Source organism: Pelodiscus sinensis, chromosome 6, assembly GCF_052426305.1.
Source record: "Pelodiscus sinensis isolate ZL-2025 chromosome 6, ASM5242630v1, whole genome shotgun sequence".
Classification (NCBI taxonomy): Eukaryota; Metazoa; Chordata; order Testudines; family Trionychidae; genus Pelodiscus; species Pelodiscus sinensis.
The window spans coordinates 19,172,812-19,191,610 of record NC_143057.1 but is presented as its reverse complement, the minus strand read 5'-3'; the positions used below and the strand labels follow the sequence as shown (position 1 = coordinate 19,191,610).

Sequence of the window (18,799 nt, the reverse complement as noted above, 5' to 3'; positions counted from 1 at the left end):
TTACTGCTCAAACTAAACAAAGTAAATCTGTCAGTCAAAAAAAAAGATTTTGTTCCATAACTGAAATGTCCTTTAACTGGGATGGTAGGGGACTGAAAACCTGGAGAGGTGAGGGGGGCTCACAGGGACCTGCCACCTTCCTGCATCCACGGCCTTGGGATCGGGTGGAGCAAGAGCCAGTCCTGGCCTGGGCAGGAGGGGGGGGCAGCTGTTGGGCCTGTGAGGGCTCAGGAGCAGGAGGGGATGGGAAGGAAGGAGGAGCAGGGGGCTGGCGTGCAGGAGGAGCGGTGCCCGTGACGGGGCAGGCAAGGTGAAGACCTCCCGCATTGTGGCACAAATGGAAGTGCGCTGCTGGACCAGCTCATCCAGCAGCCTGATGTGCCACTCGGCCTCTGCTGGAGGGTCCTGTTAAGTTCCTGCAGGGGCCACTACATGCTCCCTCGGCAGGTCCGTGTACACACGCCAGTGCCTGAGGGGGCCATGGATCTGGGATGGTGATGAGGCAGGTGTGGTGCTCCTCTGTTGGGTAGAGGGTCTGGCTGTGGAGGAAAAGAGGAGGAGACAATGTGTGCGCGCACCCCTGCTGTCCCCGAGGGCATGCCGTGACTGTCGGGCTCTCCTTTGGACAGGAGACTCAGGGGTGTTACACGTGACACTGCGTGTGAGTTGGGCAGCAGCCTGAGAGCCTCACAGGAGCCCCACAGTGACAATGGGACTAGATGGACCCCCACACTGCCAACCCGCCCGTGCGTGATGACCCCTCAAAGCACGCACCTGATGATCCCTCCTCCATGTCCATGGATGCCTGGAAGGCTTCTGGGATCTGGAGGACCAGCTCCTGAGAGAAGGTCCCTGCTGACTCCTCTCCCACCTCTCGTGCCTCATCTTCCTCCCTCAGGGGTCGGTCCACGATGCGGTGGGGTAACCCGGACTCCACCACATACAGTGGAGTTTGGGCTTCCCCACCGCCCAAGATCTTCTCCAACTCCTAGTAGTAAGGGCAGCTCTCTGAGGCTGCCCCAGAGCGGGAGCTCTGGTCCCAGGCCTTGGCATATCCCTGCCGCAGCTCTTTGACCTTGGCCCTCACTTGTGCCATGGTGTGAGGGTGATGCCCTTTGGTGGTCAGTCCTGGGCCAGGTACTCATAGATGTCCAAATTCCTGCCGCATGTCTGCAGGGCTTCTTCCTGGGACCAGAGCTCCAGCAGGTTTTTTATTTCTATCCATGACCAGGCTGGTGCCCACCTTTTGGTGCTCCTGGGTGGATCCTCCTCTCTGTCCCGAGACGGTCCAGGAGGCTGGGACATGGCTGGCACGGGTGCTCTGGCTAGCTGCTGGACAGCAAGGCCTGTCCAGGTGACTGTGCTTTTAAGAGGCTGCAGCCAGGAACCACAGAGGTGCTGTACACGTAAAGGGTTGACAGTCCACCAGGGCTTCATCTTGGAGGCCTTTTTCTTCGACAGAACTGGCTCCCTGCATCCACACAGCTTTTCTCGACAGAAAAAGGCATTCTTCTTCATAAAACGATGTTCTTCCTCAAAAAAGGATGTGGACGCAGTGGAGAGGGTCCAGCGGAGGGCAACTAAAATGATTAGGGGGCTGGAGCATATGACTTATGAGGAGAGGCTGAGGGAGGTGGGTCTGTTTAGTCTGCAGAAGCGAAGAGTGAGGGGGGATTTGATAGCAGCCTTCAACTTCCTGAAGGGAGGTTCCAAAGAGGATGGAGAGAGGCTGTTCTCAGTAGTGACAGATGGCAGAACAAGGAGCAATGGTCTCAAGTTGCGGTGGGAGAGGTCCAGGTTGGATATTAAGAAAAACTATTTCACTAGGAGGGTGGTGAAGCACTGGAATGGGTTACCTAGGGAAGTAGTGGAGTCTCCATCCCTAGAGGTGTTTAAGTCTCGGCTTGACAAAGCCCTGGCCAGGTTGATTTAGTTGGGATTGGTCCTGCCTAGAACAGGGGGCTGGACTTGATGACCTTCTTACACTCTCTTCCAGCTCTATGGTTCTATGATTCTGATTCATTAAAATGAATCAATGGCTCTAGTCTGCCCAGCCTAATTACTGGCTCTTACTTCTGGAAAGTTCTGGTCTTTCAATTGCTGTGTTTCTGCAGACTAAAGTAACATGCAAAGAAAGACACAGGCTGGATAGGATTGTTTTTGTTCTGTGCTTATGTGGTGGTGGACCTGGCCAAACGTAACAGTTAATTAAGACATTGTCTAAAGACAGAGACAATATATTGGAAAGGGCGCAGGCAGCATAGAAAAGAACATTGGAGTGGACTGGAAAGGAAAAGGGAAGACATTGTTCAGCACACACACAGCGTCCTACATTCCCTTCCACTTTTACCACAGAAAAACTGTCATGGCTTCTGGGTGTAAAATCCCATTTCTGGGAATATTTTGAAGAAATTCATTCCCTGGGTAAAAAAGGAAAACATATCGGCTGTGTCTACACTGCACCCCTTTTCCAGAAAAGGGATGCAGATTAGACACATCGTTTTTGCAAATGAAGCGGGGGATTTAAATATCCCCCGGCTTCATTTGTATAAACATGGCTTCCACTTTTTTCCGGCTCGGGGCTTTGCCGGAAAAAAGCGCCAGTCTAGACAGGGATCTTTCGGAAAATAAAGCCTTTGCAGAAAGATCCCTTATTCCTCTTAAAATCAGGAATAAGGGATCTTTCGGAAAAGGCATTTTCCGAAAGATCCCCGTCTAGACTGGCGCTTTTTTCCAGCAAAGCCGGAAAAAAGCAACAGCCATGTCTATACAAATGAAGCGGGGGATATTTAAATCCCCCGCTTCATTTGCAATAACAATGTATCTAATCTGCGTCCCTTTTCCGGAAAAGGGGTGCAGTGTAGACACAGCCATCAAGTTTAAGCAGTGCAACGATACAGGGCCTATCTGCAAGAATAATACATCATAAGGAAAATTGCTTATTGGGGAAAGTGGTGTGAAAATGTGGATGTGTCTGAAGAACAAGGTGACTTTGCAATGCATCATTCTTCAAGACACTCTCTACACCTTTTAGTAGAAGTGTGATTTGAACTCGTAATCTGTTTGCTATGTTGGGGGTTGCTAGAAAAAAAAAAGTTTAGCTTAGCTAAACCTTGTAGCTTGTTTATAGGGTTGCCAGGTGTCTGATTTTTGCCCGGACAGCCTGGTAATTGTGTCTTTCCAGTAAAAAAAAAAAAAAAAAAAAAATACTGGACATGTAAAAATTTTTTTTTTTTTGCCTCAACCAATTTTTTCCCCTGCCATGTTTGGGATTTTTTGTGAAGTTATCTGGCAACCCTGCTTGTTTAATTAGTTAACTAGGTTTAGAATCTATCACATAAGCGTACTGTATAAAAAACTGGAGTAAAAAATCTAGAGTTGCCAGTTGCCAGTGTCATTTTCTTATTTTATATTACATAATACATGCCCCTTATTTTGGATATCATGGTCACAGATCATAATGGTGATGCCATAAGTCTGTTCCCTATTTTATTTCAGCAGAACTAAGATTTCCCAAAAGAAACCCATTCTGCACTTGTTTTCAGTGGGGCTTACACCACAATTAAATGCCCTCTAAGCACAGTCTTCACTTTTTTCGGTAACTTGGAATTGGATCTGAATCAAAATGGCAGTGGGAGTGGGGAAGATGAGAGCTAGAAGTAGAAATTTTAAGGACACCGTAACATTTTAGTGTTCTGAGCACTTGTCAGAGTTAATAAAACGTGAACATTTTTTAAAAAGAGTTTAAGGACTCTTCAGCTCAGGAGGCTGCTGCAATTGCAAATGTGAAACGTTTATGTAACATTTAAGATTTAGTTTAATAAAACGTAAGTGCTATTGTGTTTGTGTGCGATTTAGTTCTTACCTTTCTTAATGTACAGTGGGTACATCTGCAGCTTGACACAGGTATAAAGTATTATGTACTATTTCCTAAATTAATAAAAAATTAGACAAAAAATTAGACATCAAAAAATTAGACAAAGTATACTCTTCGCTGTTGTAAAATTCTGTACTGAGCTGTAAATTAACATGTTTCAGTGATCAGATATTCACCATGGTTTGAAGAAATATGTGAAGTATCAGTAGGAAAACTTGATTAAATCAATGATTTTTTTTGTGATTTAAATCACAGATTTAAATTACCTTGGTTTAAATCAATCCACTCTGATTCATGGACCTATCCTCAGTGAATGTTCTTAGATCAGAAGAGTCACTGGAGAGAAATCAAAATGCAAATAAAGTACAAATGGTAGAAATATTCCCAGTCTCAGAAGTTCCTGTAGGATTATCCCCACAGCATAGTTTCTATAATTTTCTTCAGCCTAGATTTGTGTCTCAGGAGATGGGAACCTTAAGATATTTATAAACTAGAGGAAGGAGTGGTGGCACACCCTACTATTCCCCAACCATTGCTTAGCCAACCTACATTTAGCTCCTTCAATATTTCCTAATACATCAAATCCCTCCAGTTCCCTGATCATTTTTGTTGCTCTTCCCTGAGTACCCTCCCCTTTGTCAGTAAAGCAAATACAGTACAGGTGTGCCACAGTCACACCGAGTTGGGATCATTACCCTGTCCCCTTTCCTTGTGAAGTCCCAAGATTGGCTCTTCTTGCAGCTATATCAAATTGCTAACTCACATTTATCTGCCATAACACCTTAGCATCTGTCCAGGTGTCCCAGACTGGATATAAATTTCATACCCATACTGAAGACATTCCAACTCATGCATTGATATAAATACTAAACATAATTTAACAGCTTTGATAACACTGTGATGTTCTGGTGGTTTGGAAAAGGGGTTTTTCTACCCAAAGCAGATGGGTGCCTATTAGCATTAGGAACAATCTACATTATTCAGGAGGCACTCAGGACCTGGTAGGATCAGGTCCTCATAACAGAAACCATGGGCTAACCGTTCTAACAGTTGCTTCCTTCCACCCACCATCATTATGGTAATGACTGAAAGAGGACAATGTGAGAGAATGGAACCTCACATTTTGCAACACACAGGGTGTTTGTGACAGTATAGTCTGCTTGTTAATAAAAGTAGTTATTTACTCAGAACAGGAAATTGGTCATATGTTGCAATCACCCTGTGTGTTCGAGCAAGTTTTAAAATGTTAATTTAATTTCTGTGCATACTCTTTGGACAGCACTTTCTCTGTAGTTACAGCCTTGCCTGACTCATCCAAATGATGAAAAACACCATCTGCTTTCAAAAAACAAACCGCAAACTAAAGAGGAGCTGTTCTCAGAAAAAATGTAATATAAGAATTTGGACTCACAAACAGCACTGCATTAATATTTATGACAATGCAAAAAAGCTGACAGTGGCTTTATCACATCAATAGCCTTCAGCTCCCTTGTAAAAGAACCATATCTATACCCTTTCAATCCCATGGCTACCAGCAAGGAGGCTCAATTATAATACATCATAGCCATGAACACCAAGTTACAAACTAACCAGTCAACCAAACACCTCATTTGGAAACAATCAGGCAGCAGCAGAGTCAAAAAAACAAAACAAAACAAAAACCACACGCACACACTCCAAATATAATACCTGTTAAACATGAACTACTACAAGGGAAAGCAACATTTTTCTTCTGCGTTATGGTTTCAAACCTGCATTAAGCCAATGTTGATCTGCAAACTTTTGAGAGACCTATAATATTTTGTTCAGCGCTATGAACATTTCAGGGTTAAGAACATCCTCCATTCCCAACATATTTGTAACTCTGATGTTCTACTATATGTACTTGCCTATTAGAATCTGAACTTAGGCTCCCTAACTCATCTCCCATAACCAAGGAACCCTTAGTAATAACCCCAATGGTCATTCATTAGAGGCTGGCCCTTTCAGGGGAGTCGGGAACCAAAAATCTGAGAAACCTTCTGCTAAGGAGAGTGAGCCAATTCAGATTCACTTGTAATTAATTACCTAGATGGCTGGGTGGCAGTTAAATATTTAAGGAACAGCTGGGCCTCATAAAGGATTATAAAGGCTCGAGCTTTTAATACTTGAAAAGAGGAATCTCTCAGGGAAGCTGGTTTGAGAGCTTACCACAGCTCTGGGGGGTATGTCTAGACTACATGCCTCTGCATGTAAAATAGGCTACCCGACAGTCAATGAAGTGGGGATTTAAATATCCCTGGTTTCATTAAAATAAAAATAGCCACTGCGCTGTGCTGGCTCAGCTGATTGTCGGCACAGCGCGAGTCAAGATGCAGATCTGTCAACAGGGGAAGCCTTTGTCAACCGCTCCCTTATGCCTTGTGGAACAAAGATTACAGGAGCGGTCGACAAAGGCTTCCCCTGTCGACCAATCCGCATCTTGACTGCTGTGCTGTGCTGACAATCAGCTGAGCCGGCACAGCATGGCGGCCATTTTTATTTTATAAAAAATAAAAAACCAACCAAGAGATGAGACAGTGAAAAATAAACCCCTTAAACTCTAAAGCTACCAACCCACATTAGAAAAATCTATCTTCACCCAGAAACCTTTATAATGATTCCTTAGGTAGACTTTTCTAATGAAGGTCCCCAAATTTAGATTCTTAGAGTTTTTCATATTTTAATTAGTAGAACAAAAATAGGTGATGTATAAAGCGTATTTGTGTGTGGGGGGGATTTCCTCTTTTACCTTTCTCTGATTGCAGATTGTTTGGGAAGAGATACTTTTTTTGAAAGTATTCTTTATATACATCAAATAACTCCTGTATCTTCTGATAGCTAGTATTTTAAATCAAGCTGTTTTTATTGGATGCATGCACCAGATGACACATACTGTTACATCAGTATGTGAATCCTGCCAGCGCATGAAACTGCTAGAATAGGTATAAAAAAATACAAAAAAAAAAAAAGAAGTGGAAAAGAAGAGGCAGGTTCTGGGAAATCAGCTGTCTACTGAGTGAAAGAATTTTTTCAATAATATAAAGTATCTCTTTGAAATGTGGACTCTGACAAAAAAAACTCTCCCCTAAACTTCCTATTTTTCCTTTTTTTTTAAAAAAAAAAAGGCTAATTTTAGTCTCAGGTAGCCAGCAAAATAAGTACTTACAAATTTTAAAGATTAGCCAGTCTGTGACAAGGATTGAATTGGCTCTATTTAATTACCCATAACAGAGCCAGTTTTTAAAGTAGATTTTTTTTTCTCATAGGATTACTGATTTTCTCACCATTCTGTATTTGGTATTTACCTGCCTGCAATTCTGTTCCATTTTTTTTCCCATTCCTCCGCTCTTCTGTTGGGGGGGGGGGGGGAGGGTTCCTCTTCATATCTGGCTTATTAGTGCTTCCTCTCTTAGATTCTGGCTACACCCTCCTTTCTGCATCAGGGTAGCTCTGTTACTTATCAAGAACCTAATCTACTGCCCCTTTTCTGAGAATCTCTGTGCACTGTAACAAAAGCAAAACAAATGTTCACTAAAAAAAAATCCAAATGTCAGTGCCTTAAATTTGTTTAGGTGCTTGATCTTCAGAGTTGAGATGCACCCCCTTCTTCTCAACTTCCATCAATATAGATTTTGACTACTTTGGAAACTGAATACAACTTACAATAAATCATGTATGAACAAATCATGGACTGGGAACAAAGTTGTTCATCAACCAAAATATTAAATTGTGACACATACAAAGACATGAAGCCCTGAAGGATGCTACAAGTCATGAGATATTTATTCTACAAAGCAGGTATACCTACAGATCTCCACATCACTCAAGTTCCAGCTTGATCTTGCTCTGTTTCCAGGGACAACTCTGCATATTATAGACACCTGCACCCTTTCCACTGACACACTTCCCAGCCTTGGGTAGGTGTGACTGGGAATAATCTAGAGTAGGGTTTCCCGACCTATGGGTCAGGACCCAAATATGGGTCACTATTACATTTCAAAAGGGTCACCACGTGTCTCCCCGAGTAGCTCTGCCCTCTCCCTCCTCCCCGTTTTTTGAATTGCCTTGGGTCACCAAGTCTTCCTGAATTGTCAGAATGGGTCCCTATCTTGAAAAGGTTGGGAAGGGCTGATCCAGACTCTGAAAATACTAACAGAACCAGGCTTACATGCTCGGTCATAGTCACTTTAACAATGATCCTGACGTGGCACACAGGTGAGTATTGATCTCGGTGACACGCTGGTGGAGAAACAGGACAGCTGTGGGGCCTAGCCATCCTGTTACACACTGCATCTGGAAGTGGGTCTGGCCACGAAAGCTCATCATCTAATAAACCATCTTGTTAGTCTTTAAAGTGCTACATTGTCCTGCATTTTGCTTCTACCTTCTGTGTTATGGCCTGTGGGATGCTGCGCACCGCAGCAAACGGGCTGACTGCAGGTCCTACTCCAAACGCCTGCATTAACGAAAGAGTGCAGCGTGGGGTGCTGTCTTCCGCTTGCAGAGGAGCATGGCTTTAAAAGGTGCCTGCTGAGGCTGCTCAGGGGCTGGGCTGCTCCGGGAGCTAATCGTATCGCCTTGAGAGGCCGACCTCGCCCCACGCTTGCGGAGCCTGCAGTAGAGCGCACGTGTGGGGCGGTGGAAAGTGATTTCGCAGGCAGGACACTAACCCTAAAAACCCCGAGCGCCTTCCCTGGGCGGGGCACGGCCGCTCCGCTCTCTGTGTTTACAGTAAACCCGCCGTCTCCGCTCCTGGCCCGCCCCACTGATTTGTGCTTTACAGCTGCACTTGGTCAGGTTTTACTTGTTTCAGCCTCTGCCCAAGGAAAACCTGGGGAGCCCGGGCTCAAGGGGGGAGCCTTCCCCTCGGCCGGCTCTTAGGGGAGACTCCCCTCCGCACAGCAGCAGGTATATGGCTGGGGATCTGCCCCCCTGTCCAAAGGGGGGGCCCCGCCCCGAGTCCTGGGGGGCAGCAGCGCCCTAAGCCGCATCCTCGGTGATGCGGGAAGGCGGTTGTGCCCTGGGGCGGTGAAAGCGGCCGTGCGCGGGCAACGCCAAACTCTCAAAGAGACGCGGGGCTGGAGGAGGAGGAACCAGGCCGGTCTCCTCCTCCCCCGCTCTGCAGCCGCGGCCCCGCACGCCGGCCGGTCCCAGGGGCTCGTGGATAGACGCGCAAAGCCTTTCCCCGGGACACGTGGGCAGGGACAGACACGTTCCCGCGTGTCGTGGCTTCTCCTGCAGCCGGCCGGGCGGGCGGGGCTCTGGACTAAGAAGCAGTTGGAATAAAGGGGGCGGATCTTTAATTCAATGGAAAGCCCCGCCCCTGCGGGACAGCGGGCGGGCGCTGCAGGCGTGGAAACGAGCGTCACGCCAGAAACGCGCCTTTCGCATTGGCTCCGGATGGCTGCGCCCCATGAAGCCCCGGAACCAGATTAACCCTTCTGGCCTGGTCGCTGGGTGGGTGAGCGGGCGGCTCCCAGCCGGGCTGAACTTGGAGCCGCGCAGGGCACCTGGCCCGGCTCGCCCGACAACAGCCGCTGAGCGGAGGACCCAGGGCTGGAGTCCGGTGGCAGATCTGGCAGATTGGGAGGGGCTGCAGATTGGGGGGGGGACGCTCTTCGGAGCTGGGAAGCCCCGGACTCCTTGGCCCGAAAGAGCCTCCACTCCGTTTTCACTGCCACACCTTGGGGCTGTGTCTAGACTGGCCAGTTTTTCCGGAAAATCAGCCGCTTTTCCGGAAACACTTGCCAGCTGTCTACACTGGCCGCTTGAATTTCCGCAAGAGCACTGACTTGCTACTGTGAGAAATCAGAGCTTCTTGCGGAAATACTGTGCTGCTCCCGTTCGGGCAAAAGTCCCTTTTGCGCAAAACTTTTGCGTGAACGGTCCAGTGTAGACAGCTGAGATTTGTTTTGCGCAAAAGCGCGTCTAGATTGGCCATGGACGCTTTTCTGCAAAAAGTGTTTTTGCGGAAAAGCATCCGTGCCAATCTAGATGCTTTTTTCCGAAAATGCTTTTAACGGAAAACTTTTCAGTTAAAAGCATTTCCGGAAAATCATGACAGTCTATTACTTTTCAGGAAGAACGGCATTGCACAAAAGGGTTTTTCTTGCACAAGAAGGGGCAGCGTAGATGCTCCTTCTTGCGCAAGAGCCTCTTCTGAAAAAATGGTGGCTCATTCGGTATGCAAATGAGGCTCGTCGATATTCCACGCTTAGCCTCATTTGCATATTACTTGCGTAAGAAGCTGCAAGTGTAGACATAGCCCTATTGCGCGTGCTCCCTACACGCCTTCCCCACCTCTGCCCCCCTCCTGGCCGGCGGCTCTGGCTTCTTCTCGGCCTCCCCACTGATTTCTGCATCCAAAGCTAAAATGTCACTCTAGACATGTGTGAGGGCTTTGAAGCAAGCAACTTAGATGCCATGGTTTCACTTTGTCCGCTAGTTGGGAGCCTGAGACCCCCAGAGCAGTAAGGACCCCAAGAGCCTATGGGGAGCTTCAATGTGTATTAGCAGCAGCGTGCACGCTAATACGAAGGGTTAGCAGAACCTAGCTGGGGCTGGCAAATGGAGACTAATTTGCTTTAGAATAGCTGTGATCAGTGTTTTTGTTTTAAAATGTGCGGAATACTTTTAAATGCTTGTTGAATTTTCCCAGTCTAGACGTAGCCTATGTGTTTTGCCCCATATTCCAATGAGGCCTCTAATGCTTCTAGAGCAGCATTTGCCTTCCCATACATTCTGCCCCATACATCGAATCTACCGCTTTTAATGCGGAAAAATATTGACGTCTCTGAATGTCCCCTCCCTATAGGGCTCTACATCCTTTGATGACTATTGCATTTACAGAAGGGGGCAATAATAGTAGTAAGCTACATTTGGGAAGGTCGAGGCTTGCCCTTGTCTATAGAGGAGGTTGTGTGCAGAAGAGAACTGGGGTGGGGAACTAGGGTGCAGGAGAAGGTGTTGGGTCTGAGAGGGAATTTGGTGAAGGAGGAGGTTGTGATCTGGGGCAGGGAATTGGGATGTAGGGTCCAGGAGGGAGTATGGATGCAGGAGAGGATTCTGGCCTGCAGCTGGATGTAAAAGGAAGTGCAGGGTGTGAGAAGGAATTGTGACTTGGAGGAGGAGAGGAGCAGAGAGTTTCAGTGGTGACCTGGTGCAGGGATGGGATGGGATGCCAGAGGCAGGCTTTGGCCAGGAGGCACCTCACCAGCAGTCCTGCAAGACCCCAATGCAGGTTCCGTGCCAGCCACAGCCCCAATCTGCTCAAAATGGTTAGCTGCTGCTCCCTGTGACTCGCTACTCTGGTGGAAGCTTCTTTGACTGCTCCCATTCCCAGAACAATTTCTTAAACTGGCCAATAGGAGCTGAGAAATTATGCCAGGGGTGGGGTCTCACAAATCCCCCTCTACCCCTAACATCCAGAGCAGTGGTTCTCAAACATTTTGGCCTGTGGCCCACTTGGCTCAATGTAGTGGAAATTTACAGCTAATTACATAATTCTGCCTGAACTGTTTTTCTGCAGCTAGGGATCATCTGCAGCTGCAGCTAGGGATAATGGTTTAATTTAACCAGTAAGAAAGGAAATATATATTTAAATTATTAAACAGATTAAGCATTTTAACTTTATCATGTTAGTTTAGCAAACTTCATTTTAAATAAAGTAAAATATGTATTTATGTCCAACACAAAAGGTTTCAATGTTGTCTGTATTTATGGCAAGGGTGGGGAACCTTTTTTGGGTGGGGGACCCCTGACCCACAGAAAAATCAGCTGGGGACCACACAAGTGAGAAGCAAAACAACCCCTTCAAAAAACCCAAGCCTCACAGACATGGCCCCCTACTGAGACACTTCACTCTGGCACTCCAGCTCCACAGGGTGAGGGGGAGGGACAGGAAGAACTGAGGTTCAAGGCTTCCTGTGGGCCAGATTTATTCTTCAGAGGGTTCAGAGGTTAGTGAATTTTATGGACCACCCTATGCTCTGGGGTGGGGACAAAATTAGGAATTCATTTTGCGGGACAGGGCTGCTAAGGAGTAGGATAGGGATGGGGAGGGTGGTGAGGAACAGGAGGGGTGAGGGTGCAAGATCGGGATGGGAGGTAGGGTGCAGGACCACAGTAGGCAGTAGGGTATCTGGCCAGGGGGAGGGGGCAAGAGCAAGGGAAGGTGCAGTGTGTGGCCAGGAGGAAGGGTGCAGGAGCAGGGTTGGAGTAGGTAGGGTGTCTGGCCAGGGAAAGGATGCAGGAGCGGGTTGGGGGTGCAGGGTCTCAGTTGGAAAAGTGAGTGGGGGGGCGGGATGCAGGTTCTGGGCATGAGAGGAAGGGGGGCTCCTCACACGCCACCCCACTCCCAGGCACTGTGTTCCCGGCATGGCCTACCACTGCTCCCACTGACCAGATGCCTCCAGGCAGTGCATCCATACTGCTGTTCCCGAAGCCTGGCCAGCCTTCCTTTTCCTTCCCCAGGGGCTGCGGAGAGAGCCCTAGCTGCTGCAGCTGGCTCAGTCCGGGCTCTTCTCCCGTGGCTAGAGGGGGCCAACAAATGGGGCTGGGAGGGGGGCTGGCTTCAGGGGTAGGGTAAGAAGCTGAGAGGGTGGGGAAATCCCAGGGAAGGCGCTCCCAGGCCCTCCCTTTTCCAGTGTCAAGTTTTGGCTTGACAAAGCCCTGGCTGGGTTGATTTAGTTGGGATTGGTCCTGCCTAGGGCAGGGGGCTGGACTTGATGACCTTCTGTGGTCTCTTCCAGCCCTAGGATTCTATTTGTAAAGTAGAATTTAAGCATGGCTTCACTTACCATAATGAAGAACTAACTTTTAATTTGGCATCACTTCACTAGATAATATATAAACTATTATATTGATCCTTATCTTAAAGAATGTATAAATAACGTTTTAAATGCACAGAATAACACACTGATCCAAACTCTGGTAGAATTTGCTTGCAGCTCTCAGTGGTTTTTGATTTCCAGTGTTGAAATAAATCGTCCTTTTGACATGTGATTAGCTTTTCCACAGTCTATCAAGCATATACAATTAATTCTTTATTAGATGAGATTATTAGACTATTTAACAACATCGAGAGACAAGCTAGGTGAGGAAATATCTTTTTATTGGACCAGCTTCTATGTAAACTCCGAAGTTTGTCTCTTGATCATTAGAAAGTTCAAAATAATATACGCTTGTCTCTCAATATCCTGCCATCCACACGGCTAGGATACCACTGCAAACATAAACTAATTCTCTCTTTAGATTAGTAATTTAACCCTGCTTTAATATTTTGAATGTGAATAATAACACTAATTAAATCATTTCAGTGTAAGTGGATGGGAAGCAAAAGCAATACACAATCGCAAACACTTATAAACTCTTCTTCCATTAATTTCCTTTGGGTGGGGAATCTGCTGTGTAGAGATCCAAAACAAAATATTCTCACGCTCTTCTGCTATTTTCTATCGGATACCCTTGTTGTTTGTATCCATTGTTTATTTGTGATTTTTTTTTAAACAAAGCGCCATAATAGTGATCCCAAACCTGGTTCAACTGAAATTGAATGGCAAAGCGCCTAATTGATTTCATAACAGGAATATTTTGAAAACATACACGTTCGCATTGCTAGTATAAAATTCGTGATTTTTAAAGGTTTCTGAGGGAGTGTGTTTTCCTAATTTCCTTACTGGTGGGAATTAAAATGGGATAATTAATTTGGGTAAAAACCTGGACAGTAAAGCTAAACGGGAAATGTTACTTACACGCCTCATAGTTTGAAGAAGCTAATTAAAATCTAAATCAAATATCTGAGTATAAAGCGGTCTATTCTAGCATTCTTATGAATAAAAGCATTAGCCTTTGATTTACCATTGCTTTCTCACTTAGATCAGTACAGAAACCAGTAAGTCAAGAGGCATGTTTTGAATCATGTTATGAGAGGATCGGGTATCCGTCACTGAACTAGCACTAGTTTTATTTAAGAATCTAATATGAATAATACAACATTTCCCCCACTGTGATCATGTTATACAACACAGTTGCCTGCTGTTTCATCTGACCAAGGAAAGTGTTTTGGGCAATAATAAGGAATGTAACGGTCCTTCGTTCATACTGTAGTGGTTTATAATTTGGGAAGGGAGGTTATTCTAAAACCCAAACCTCAGACCCGTCACAGTTCAATCCCGTATTTAAAATAGCTGTACACAAACACCTCATGTTTCTGTAAATGCCTCCCTTGGATCTAATCGGGAAAAGTGGATATCCTAAGGTAAGCTGCCGGCTCCATAAGAAGCCTGGTGTTCTTCAAATCCTTTGGTTCGCGTTTAGGGCCTGATCCAATGTATGTTGGTGTAAAGGAAAGCGTGCAGTTAATTTCAGTAGGTGTGGGATAGGCCCATAATTCCGCTAAAGTGGCTGAGCAAATGGAGCAGGGGTTTTCTGACTAGCAGAGCAGAAGCACGGACATTTAACGAGAGGCTGCCATCCAATACACAAGATCTTATTGTGATCAGTTACATGTTCCACCCATTTCAGCCTTAAAGACTGAACAAGTAACAGCTGAAAGCATTCAGCATCTTGCAGGAGAGACTTTTTAAGCCGTGCCTACCACATCATAACTTGTGAGGGCGATTTGTTGCTATGCATGTATAGCTTATATAATGCATTTTTATCTGGGAAAAATATTGATCCAGATAGCCCGGTCTAGAGTCTAGTTACGATTTTTAGCATCTGCAGACAGACTCGTACACATGTGACACGGCTTGATTCAAACCCCATTGAAACCTCTCCCCCCCCCCCCGCCCCACACACACACTTAATGGCTGCAGTCGCTTTTATTTCCATCCCAATGGCCACACCGACGCTTTTTGTGCGCTATTTTAAGAACTGGGTTTGTTCTGAGAAATGATGCTGCCAGGTCCAGGCAATCGCTGCAGCGCACGCCTTGGAGGCAAGCCCCGAGCTGGACGCAAAATCGATTTGAACGGGTTGTTAGGAATATGCACAAGCATATTCCCTATTCCCTGGGCGGAGCCACATTCTGGGCTCGGAGGTAGCGGACCACTTGCTGCTGCCCGCTCTCTACAGCGAGGTCCACGGGGAGGCGGCCCCATCGATCGCGCAGATCCAAGCGAGCCCCGCCCCTGTGCAGCGCCACAAGGGTGTCCAGGAAACCTCCTCGTGCCGCATCGTGCACCGGGAGGGAGCCGGTGCTGGGGTCCGGGCGGTTCGGATCCGCTCCGCTCTGCAGCAGCAGCTCCGCCACCTTGGTGCTTCCCAGCATCATGACCTGGCGGGGGAGGGAGAGAGAGAGAAGCCGTCAGTCAGCCTTCATCTCTTTGCAAGAATCTCCTTTGGTCTTATGCGGAATGTTATCGGAGTTAAGGTCTACATCAGTGTTTCTCAACCTCTCCCCCCCCCATAAAGTACCCCTTTAAACACAGATCAGAGGGGTAGCCGTGTTGGTCTGGATCTGCAAAAGCGAGGAGTCCTGTGTCACTTTATAGACTAACAGTTGTATTGGAGCATAAGCTTTCGTGGGCAAAGACCCACTTCGTCAGATACATCTGTTTGTCTATAAGGTGCCACAGGACTCCTTGTCGCCTTTAAACAAAATTATAAGTACCCCCAATACCTACCGTTTTCAGATACGCACAATTTTTTCCCTGCCATTGCAACACATTTGTTTAAACAACTTAATCGTAGCTGGGTGGGTGTAAAAAGTACAAAAATAATAAAGCGCTGTAAAACTTAAAACAAAAATTCCGTTTTCTCCAAATTTCAGTTGTGTTGACCTACCCCCCCTAGACTTCTCTGGAATACGTCTAAGGGTACTTGTACCACTGGTTGAGGAACACTGGTCTACATCGTCTGAGCCGTATGACGCGCTCTCAGAGTTATTCGGGATTTACACTGGTGTAATGGAGACCAGCTTCTCGTGTCGCTTGACTTTGGAATTATACCTAAGCAAAGGTAAATCTTCAGGGTGATATCCTGGCCCCATCCAGCTCCATGACAGAACTGCATTAGCTTCACCTAGGAGGTTTCTAGGGTTTTGTATAATGAGCTACCTATAAACGGTGCATAGCCCCTTTTACATGAATTCATAATCTATACTGATTTGACATATTAGCTTTTAAAAACATTTTATAGGGTAAAACTTGAAAGCGTTTACAAACCGCAACTCAAGAGCTATGTATCAAATACACACGCTTAAAACCCCTCGCTCAGTAGCGATGCTTTCTTGTCTGCACTCCGTTTTATAGTGGTTAAACATAAAAGTCACCAAGACATTTATCCAGTTAATTGATGCAGGCGTGACCTTCTTTTACATGTGATTGCAAGAGGAACGATTCTTTAACAAAGATAGTCCGCGAAGTGAATTTGGAAGACGTACTAAAGAACTAATAATACATTTAACTGCATAGAAGAAAATCTGGCAAATGGAATAGTGCTACAGTCCTGTTTTTTTATTTGGCAAATGGAAGATTTCAATTGGCAAATGTAATGCGCACGGAAATGTTGCAGAACTGGATTGGTGTTTGTCTGGTTTTGGACCTCCTTTTATGATGTAGAACAAACAGTGAAGCTAGATTTAATAGTGTTTAATACTGCAGTATACTTAAATATTAAGCGTTTAAAATGTATGTTCATTTGTATTCGGCGTCATATGCACAAACAAAATGATAGGTAAGTATTGTAATATATAGTTAATTATGTTGCATTAAAATTAGTGAAATATACTTAAAAGCAATTAAAACCTGACACTTTCAATAATCTTTATGGGCAAGAGAAATTGAGAGTGGATTATAGAATGTATTTGAAAAGAAGAAAATATAAATTAATAGACATTTCAATTGAACACAGCCACAGTCTTTGAAAATTAATATGAAAGCCAGCCATTTTGATATGACAGCCATTTTGCCACATATAGCACCTGGCAGTTAAAAGAGAGAAAACTTCCCCATATAAAATATATACTGGAGCGAACCTATACAATTATAAAAACATTTACTCTAAGACTGGAGAAATTTTGTTTTAAAAATCAAGTTTCAAAATGGTTATAGGTTCCTTCCCAAATGTAACTTATTCTTTGCAAGTATAATTACTTCCCCATACAATCAAATAAAATTGCAGTAATTCAGAATCCGGTTATCCTTGATTAAATATGTGATCTGGCGCCTTATATTTTTATATTCATATTTGTATTTTACCACGTCTTAAATACAACTTTTAGAGTGTTTAATGTTAAAACAATGAAGTTGATGATAAATCATTTAAAATATTATATTAGTGTAAAACTTTATCAAAACACCTCTAGAATTTGTAAGTGAAAATGGAATGGGCGTGTACAGTTGTGGGATATGAACCATAAATGAAAGAGGACTTTGCCATAGAAATAGTAATTAAGAAACGTTAACAGCGCTGTGCTTTATTGTTCCTGTCCCGCATAATTATACACGTCCCGTTTCGATGTGTGTGGTAGATAGTCCACTTTTTTAACTCTTAAAAGCTGCGATAATTCCCATTGTGAATTTGAAACGGTGGGGAATGACTGTTTAAAGAAGCACCTCTCTGAGCTAGCCCGGAGCAGAATTCGTGTCTCTGGTCAGTGACTCGCACGCGCTCCCCTTACGGGCCGACTCGAGGGGCAGAGAACCCAGAGATCGATCCGTACGATCCCTGTTCAACACTTTTGAAGCCCTTCCCCTCTCCGCAGCCCTCCCTCCCCCGGACAAGCTCTGGTCTAACTAGCGGCGCTGGAAAGCCGATTTACAATGCCCAGTCCCTTGTGCCAGCTTGCGACGCTGCTTCTGGCGCGCTACCTGAATCGGGGTCCTGCCAAAAGAGTTCACAATATTGGGGTTCACCCCAGCAACTTCCAGCAGCTGCCGCACCCTCGCCACGTCCCCCTGAGCCGCGGCTGTAGCCAGCTGGTCTCTCCCGCCGTCTGCAGCCAGCGACCCCTCCTGCATGTCCAGTCCCGTCTCCACACCGCGTTATCCGGCTGCAGTCCCCACCCCCACTGAGCGCACCGCCTCGCTCTCCCTCGCCTTTCCACCCCTCCCCCCCCGGCCCCGCTTCTCCGCCTGCTCCCGCCCCCTGCCCCTCGCCATCTACTCGTGACGTCGCAGCCTCCCGCCCTGCTGGAAACTATCCCGGGTGGAACGCGGCTGTGGGTCCGCTGCGGCTCTGCTGCTCCCCTCCCCACGCGAGACAGCCCCGCCCCCGGGCAGAGGCGACAGCCCCAGAGCAGCCCGGGGCTCGCGCTGCGAGCTGCCCCCCTCCCTTGTCAGGCACCCTTCGGGGATGCGCGCCCGCTGCTGCCTGGCTCCCTGCAGCTCAGCCTCGCGCACACGCCCCCAGCCCGAGCCTGGCGCTCCCCCTCCTCTCAGGGGCCCTGCGACTCCGCTCCCTCGCCCGGGGGCTTTTCCCAAGGCGGGCTCAGCCGCCCAGCGTCTCGCAGAACAAAACTTCTTTCGAAGTCGCCCGGGGCGGGGGCGGGCGGGTCCCAGAACTGCGCGCGGGGGTGGGAGGCGAGGCCCCGCTCTTCCGAGACCCCAGCAGAGGGGTGGGGGGAAGCCAGATTTGAGGGAGGCGAGGACGGCTCGGGGACAGGAACTCGGCTGCCCCCCGTCCCTGCCCATCCCTGGCTCTCTCGCTCCCGCGGTACCCTCCCTCCGACCGCGAACCGCCCCTCCACTCTCGCCCGTAATCCATCCTCCCATGCCCTGCCCACCTCCCCTGCGCCTGCCCAGCCCCTGCACCTGCTGTCTGCAACTACACCTGCCGCCTGGGCCCCGGCCTCTGGGCTTGGACCACCGGCATCCTCGGGAGGCCCCCACTGGCTCTAGGATCGCTGGCAGGTGTGGGTCCCTGACCCTACCCTGTGATTGAGGCGTTGGCTGCTGG

At 47.0% G+C, this 18,799-nt stretch overlaps 1 protein-coding gene across 1 annotated transcript; it reads right to left on the bottom strand.

Moving 5' to 3' along the window:
- Positions 1–12,997: 12,997 nt before the first annotated feature.
- On the bottom strand, positions 12,998–17,862 carry LOC102450272 (cyclin-dependent kinase 4 inhibitor B-like). The gene is made up of 2 exons (XM_075931481.2): positions 17,713–17,862; positions 12,998–15,176 (listed from the first exon to the last, which is right to left on the bottom strand). The coding sequence occupies exons 1-2, from the start codon at positions 17,860–17,862 to the stop codon at positions 14,904–14,906; spliced, it is 423 nt and encodes a 140-aa protein (XP_075787596.2). The 3' UTR covers positions 12,998–14,903.
- Between the last annotated feature and the right edge of the window lie 937 nt (positions 17,863–18,799).

What these genes read in the sequence shown, in the direction of transcription:
- LOC102450272 (XM_075931481.2), bottom strand. Translation starts at nt 17,862, where the DNA reads ATGCAGGAGGGGTCGCTGGCTGCAGACGGCGGGAGAGACCAGCTGGCT. An exon ending in TTGGCAGGACCCCGATTCAG is followed by an intron (nt 15,177 to 17,712) that starts GTAGCGCGCCAG and finishes CTCCCCCGCCAG; the next exon opens with GTCATGATGCTGGGAAGCAC.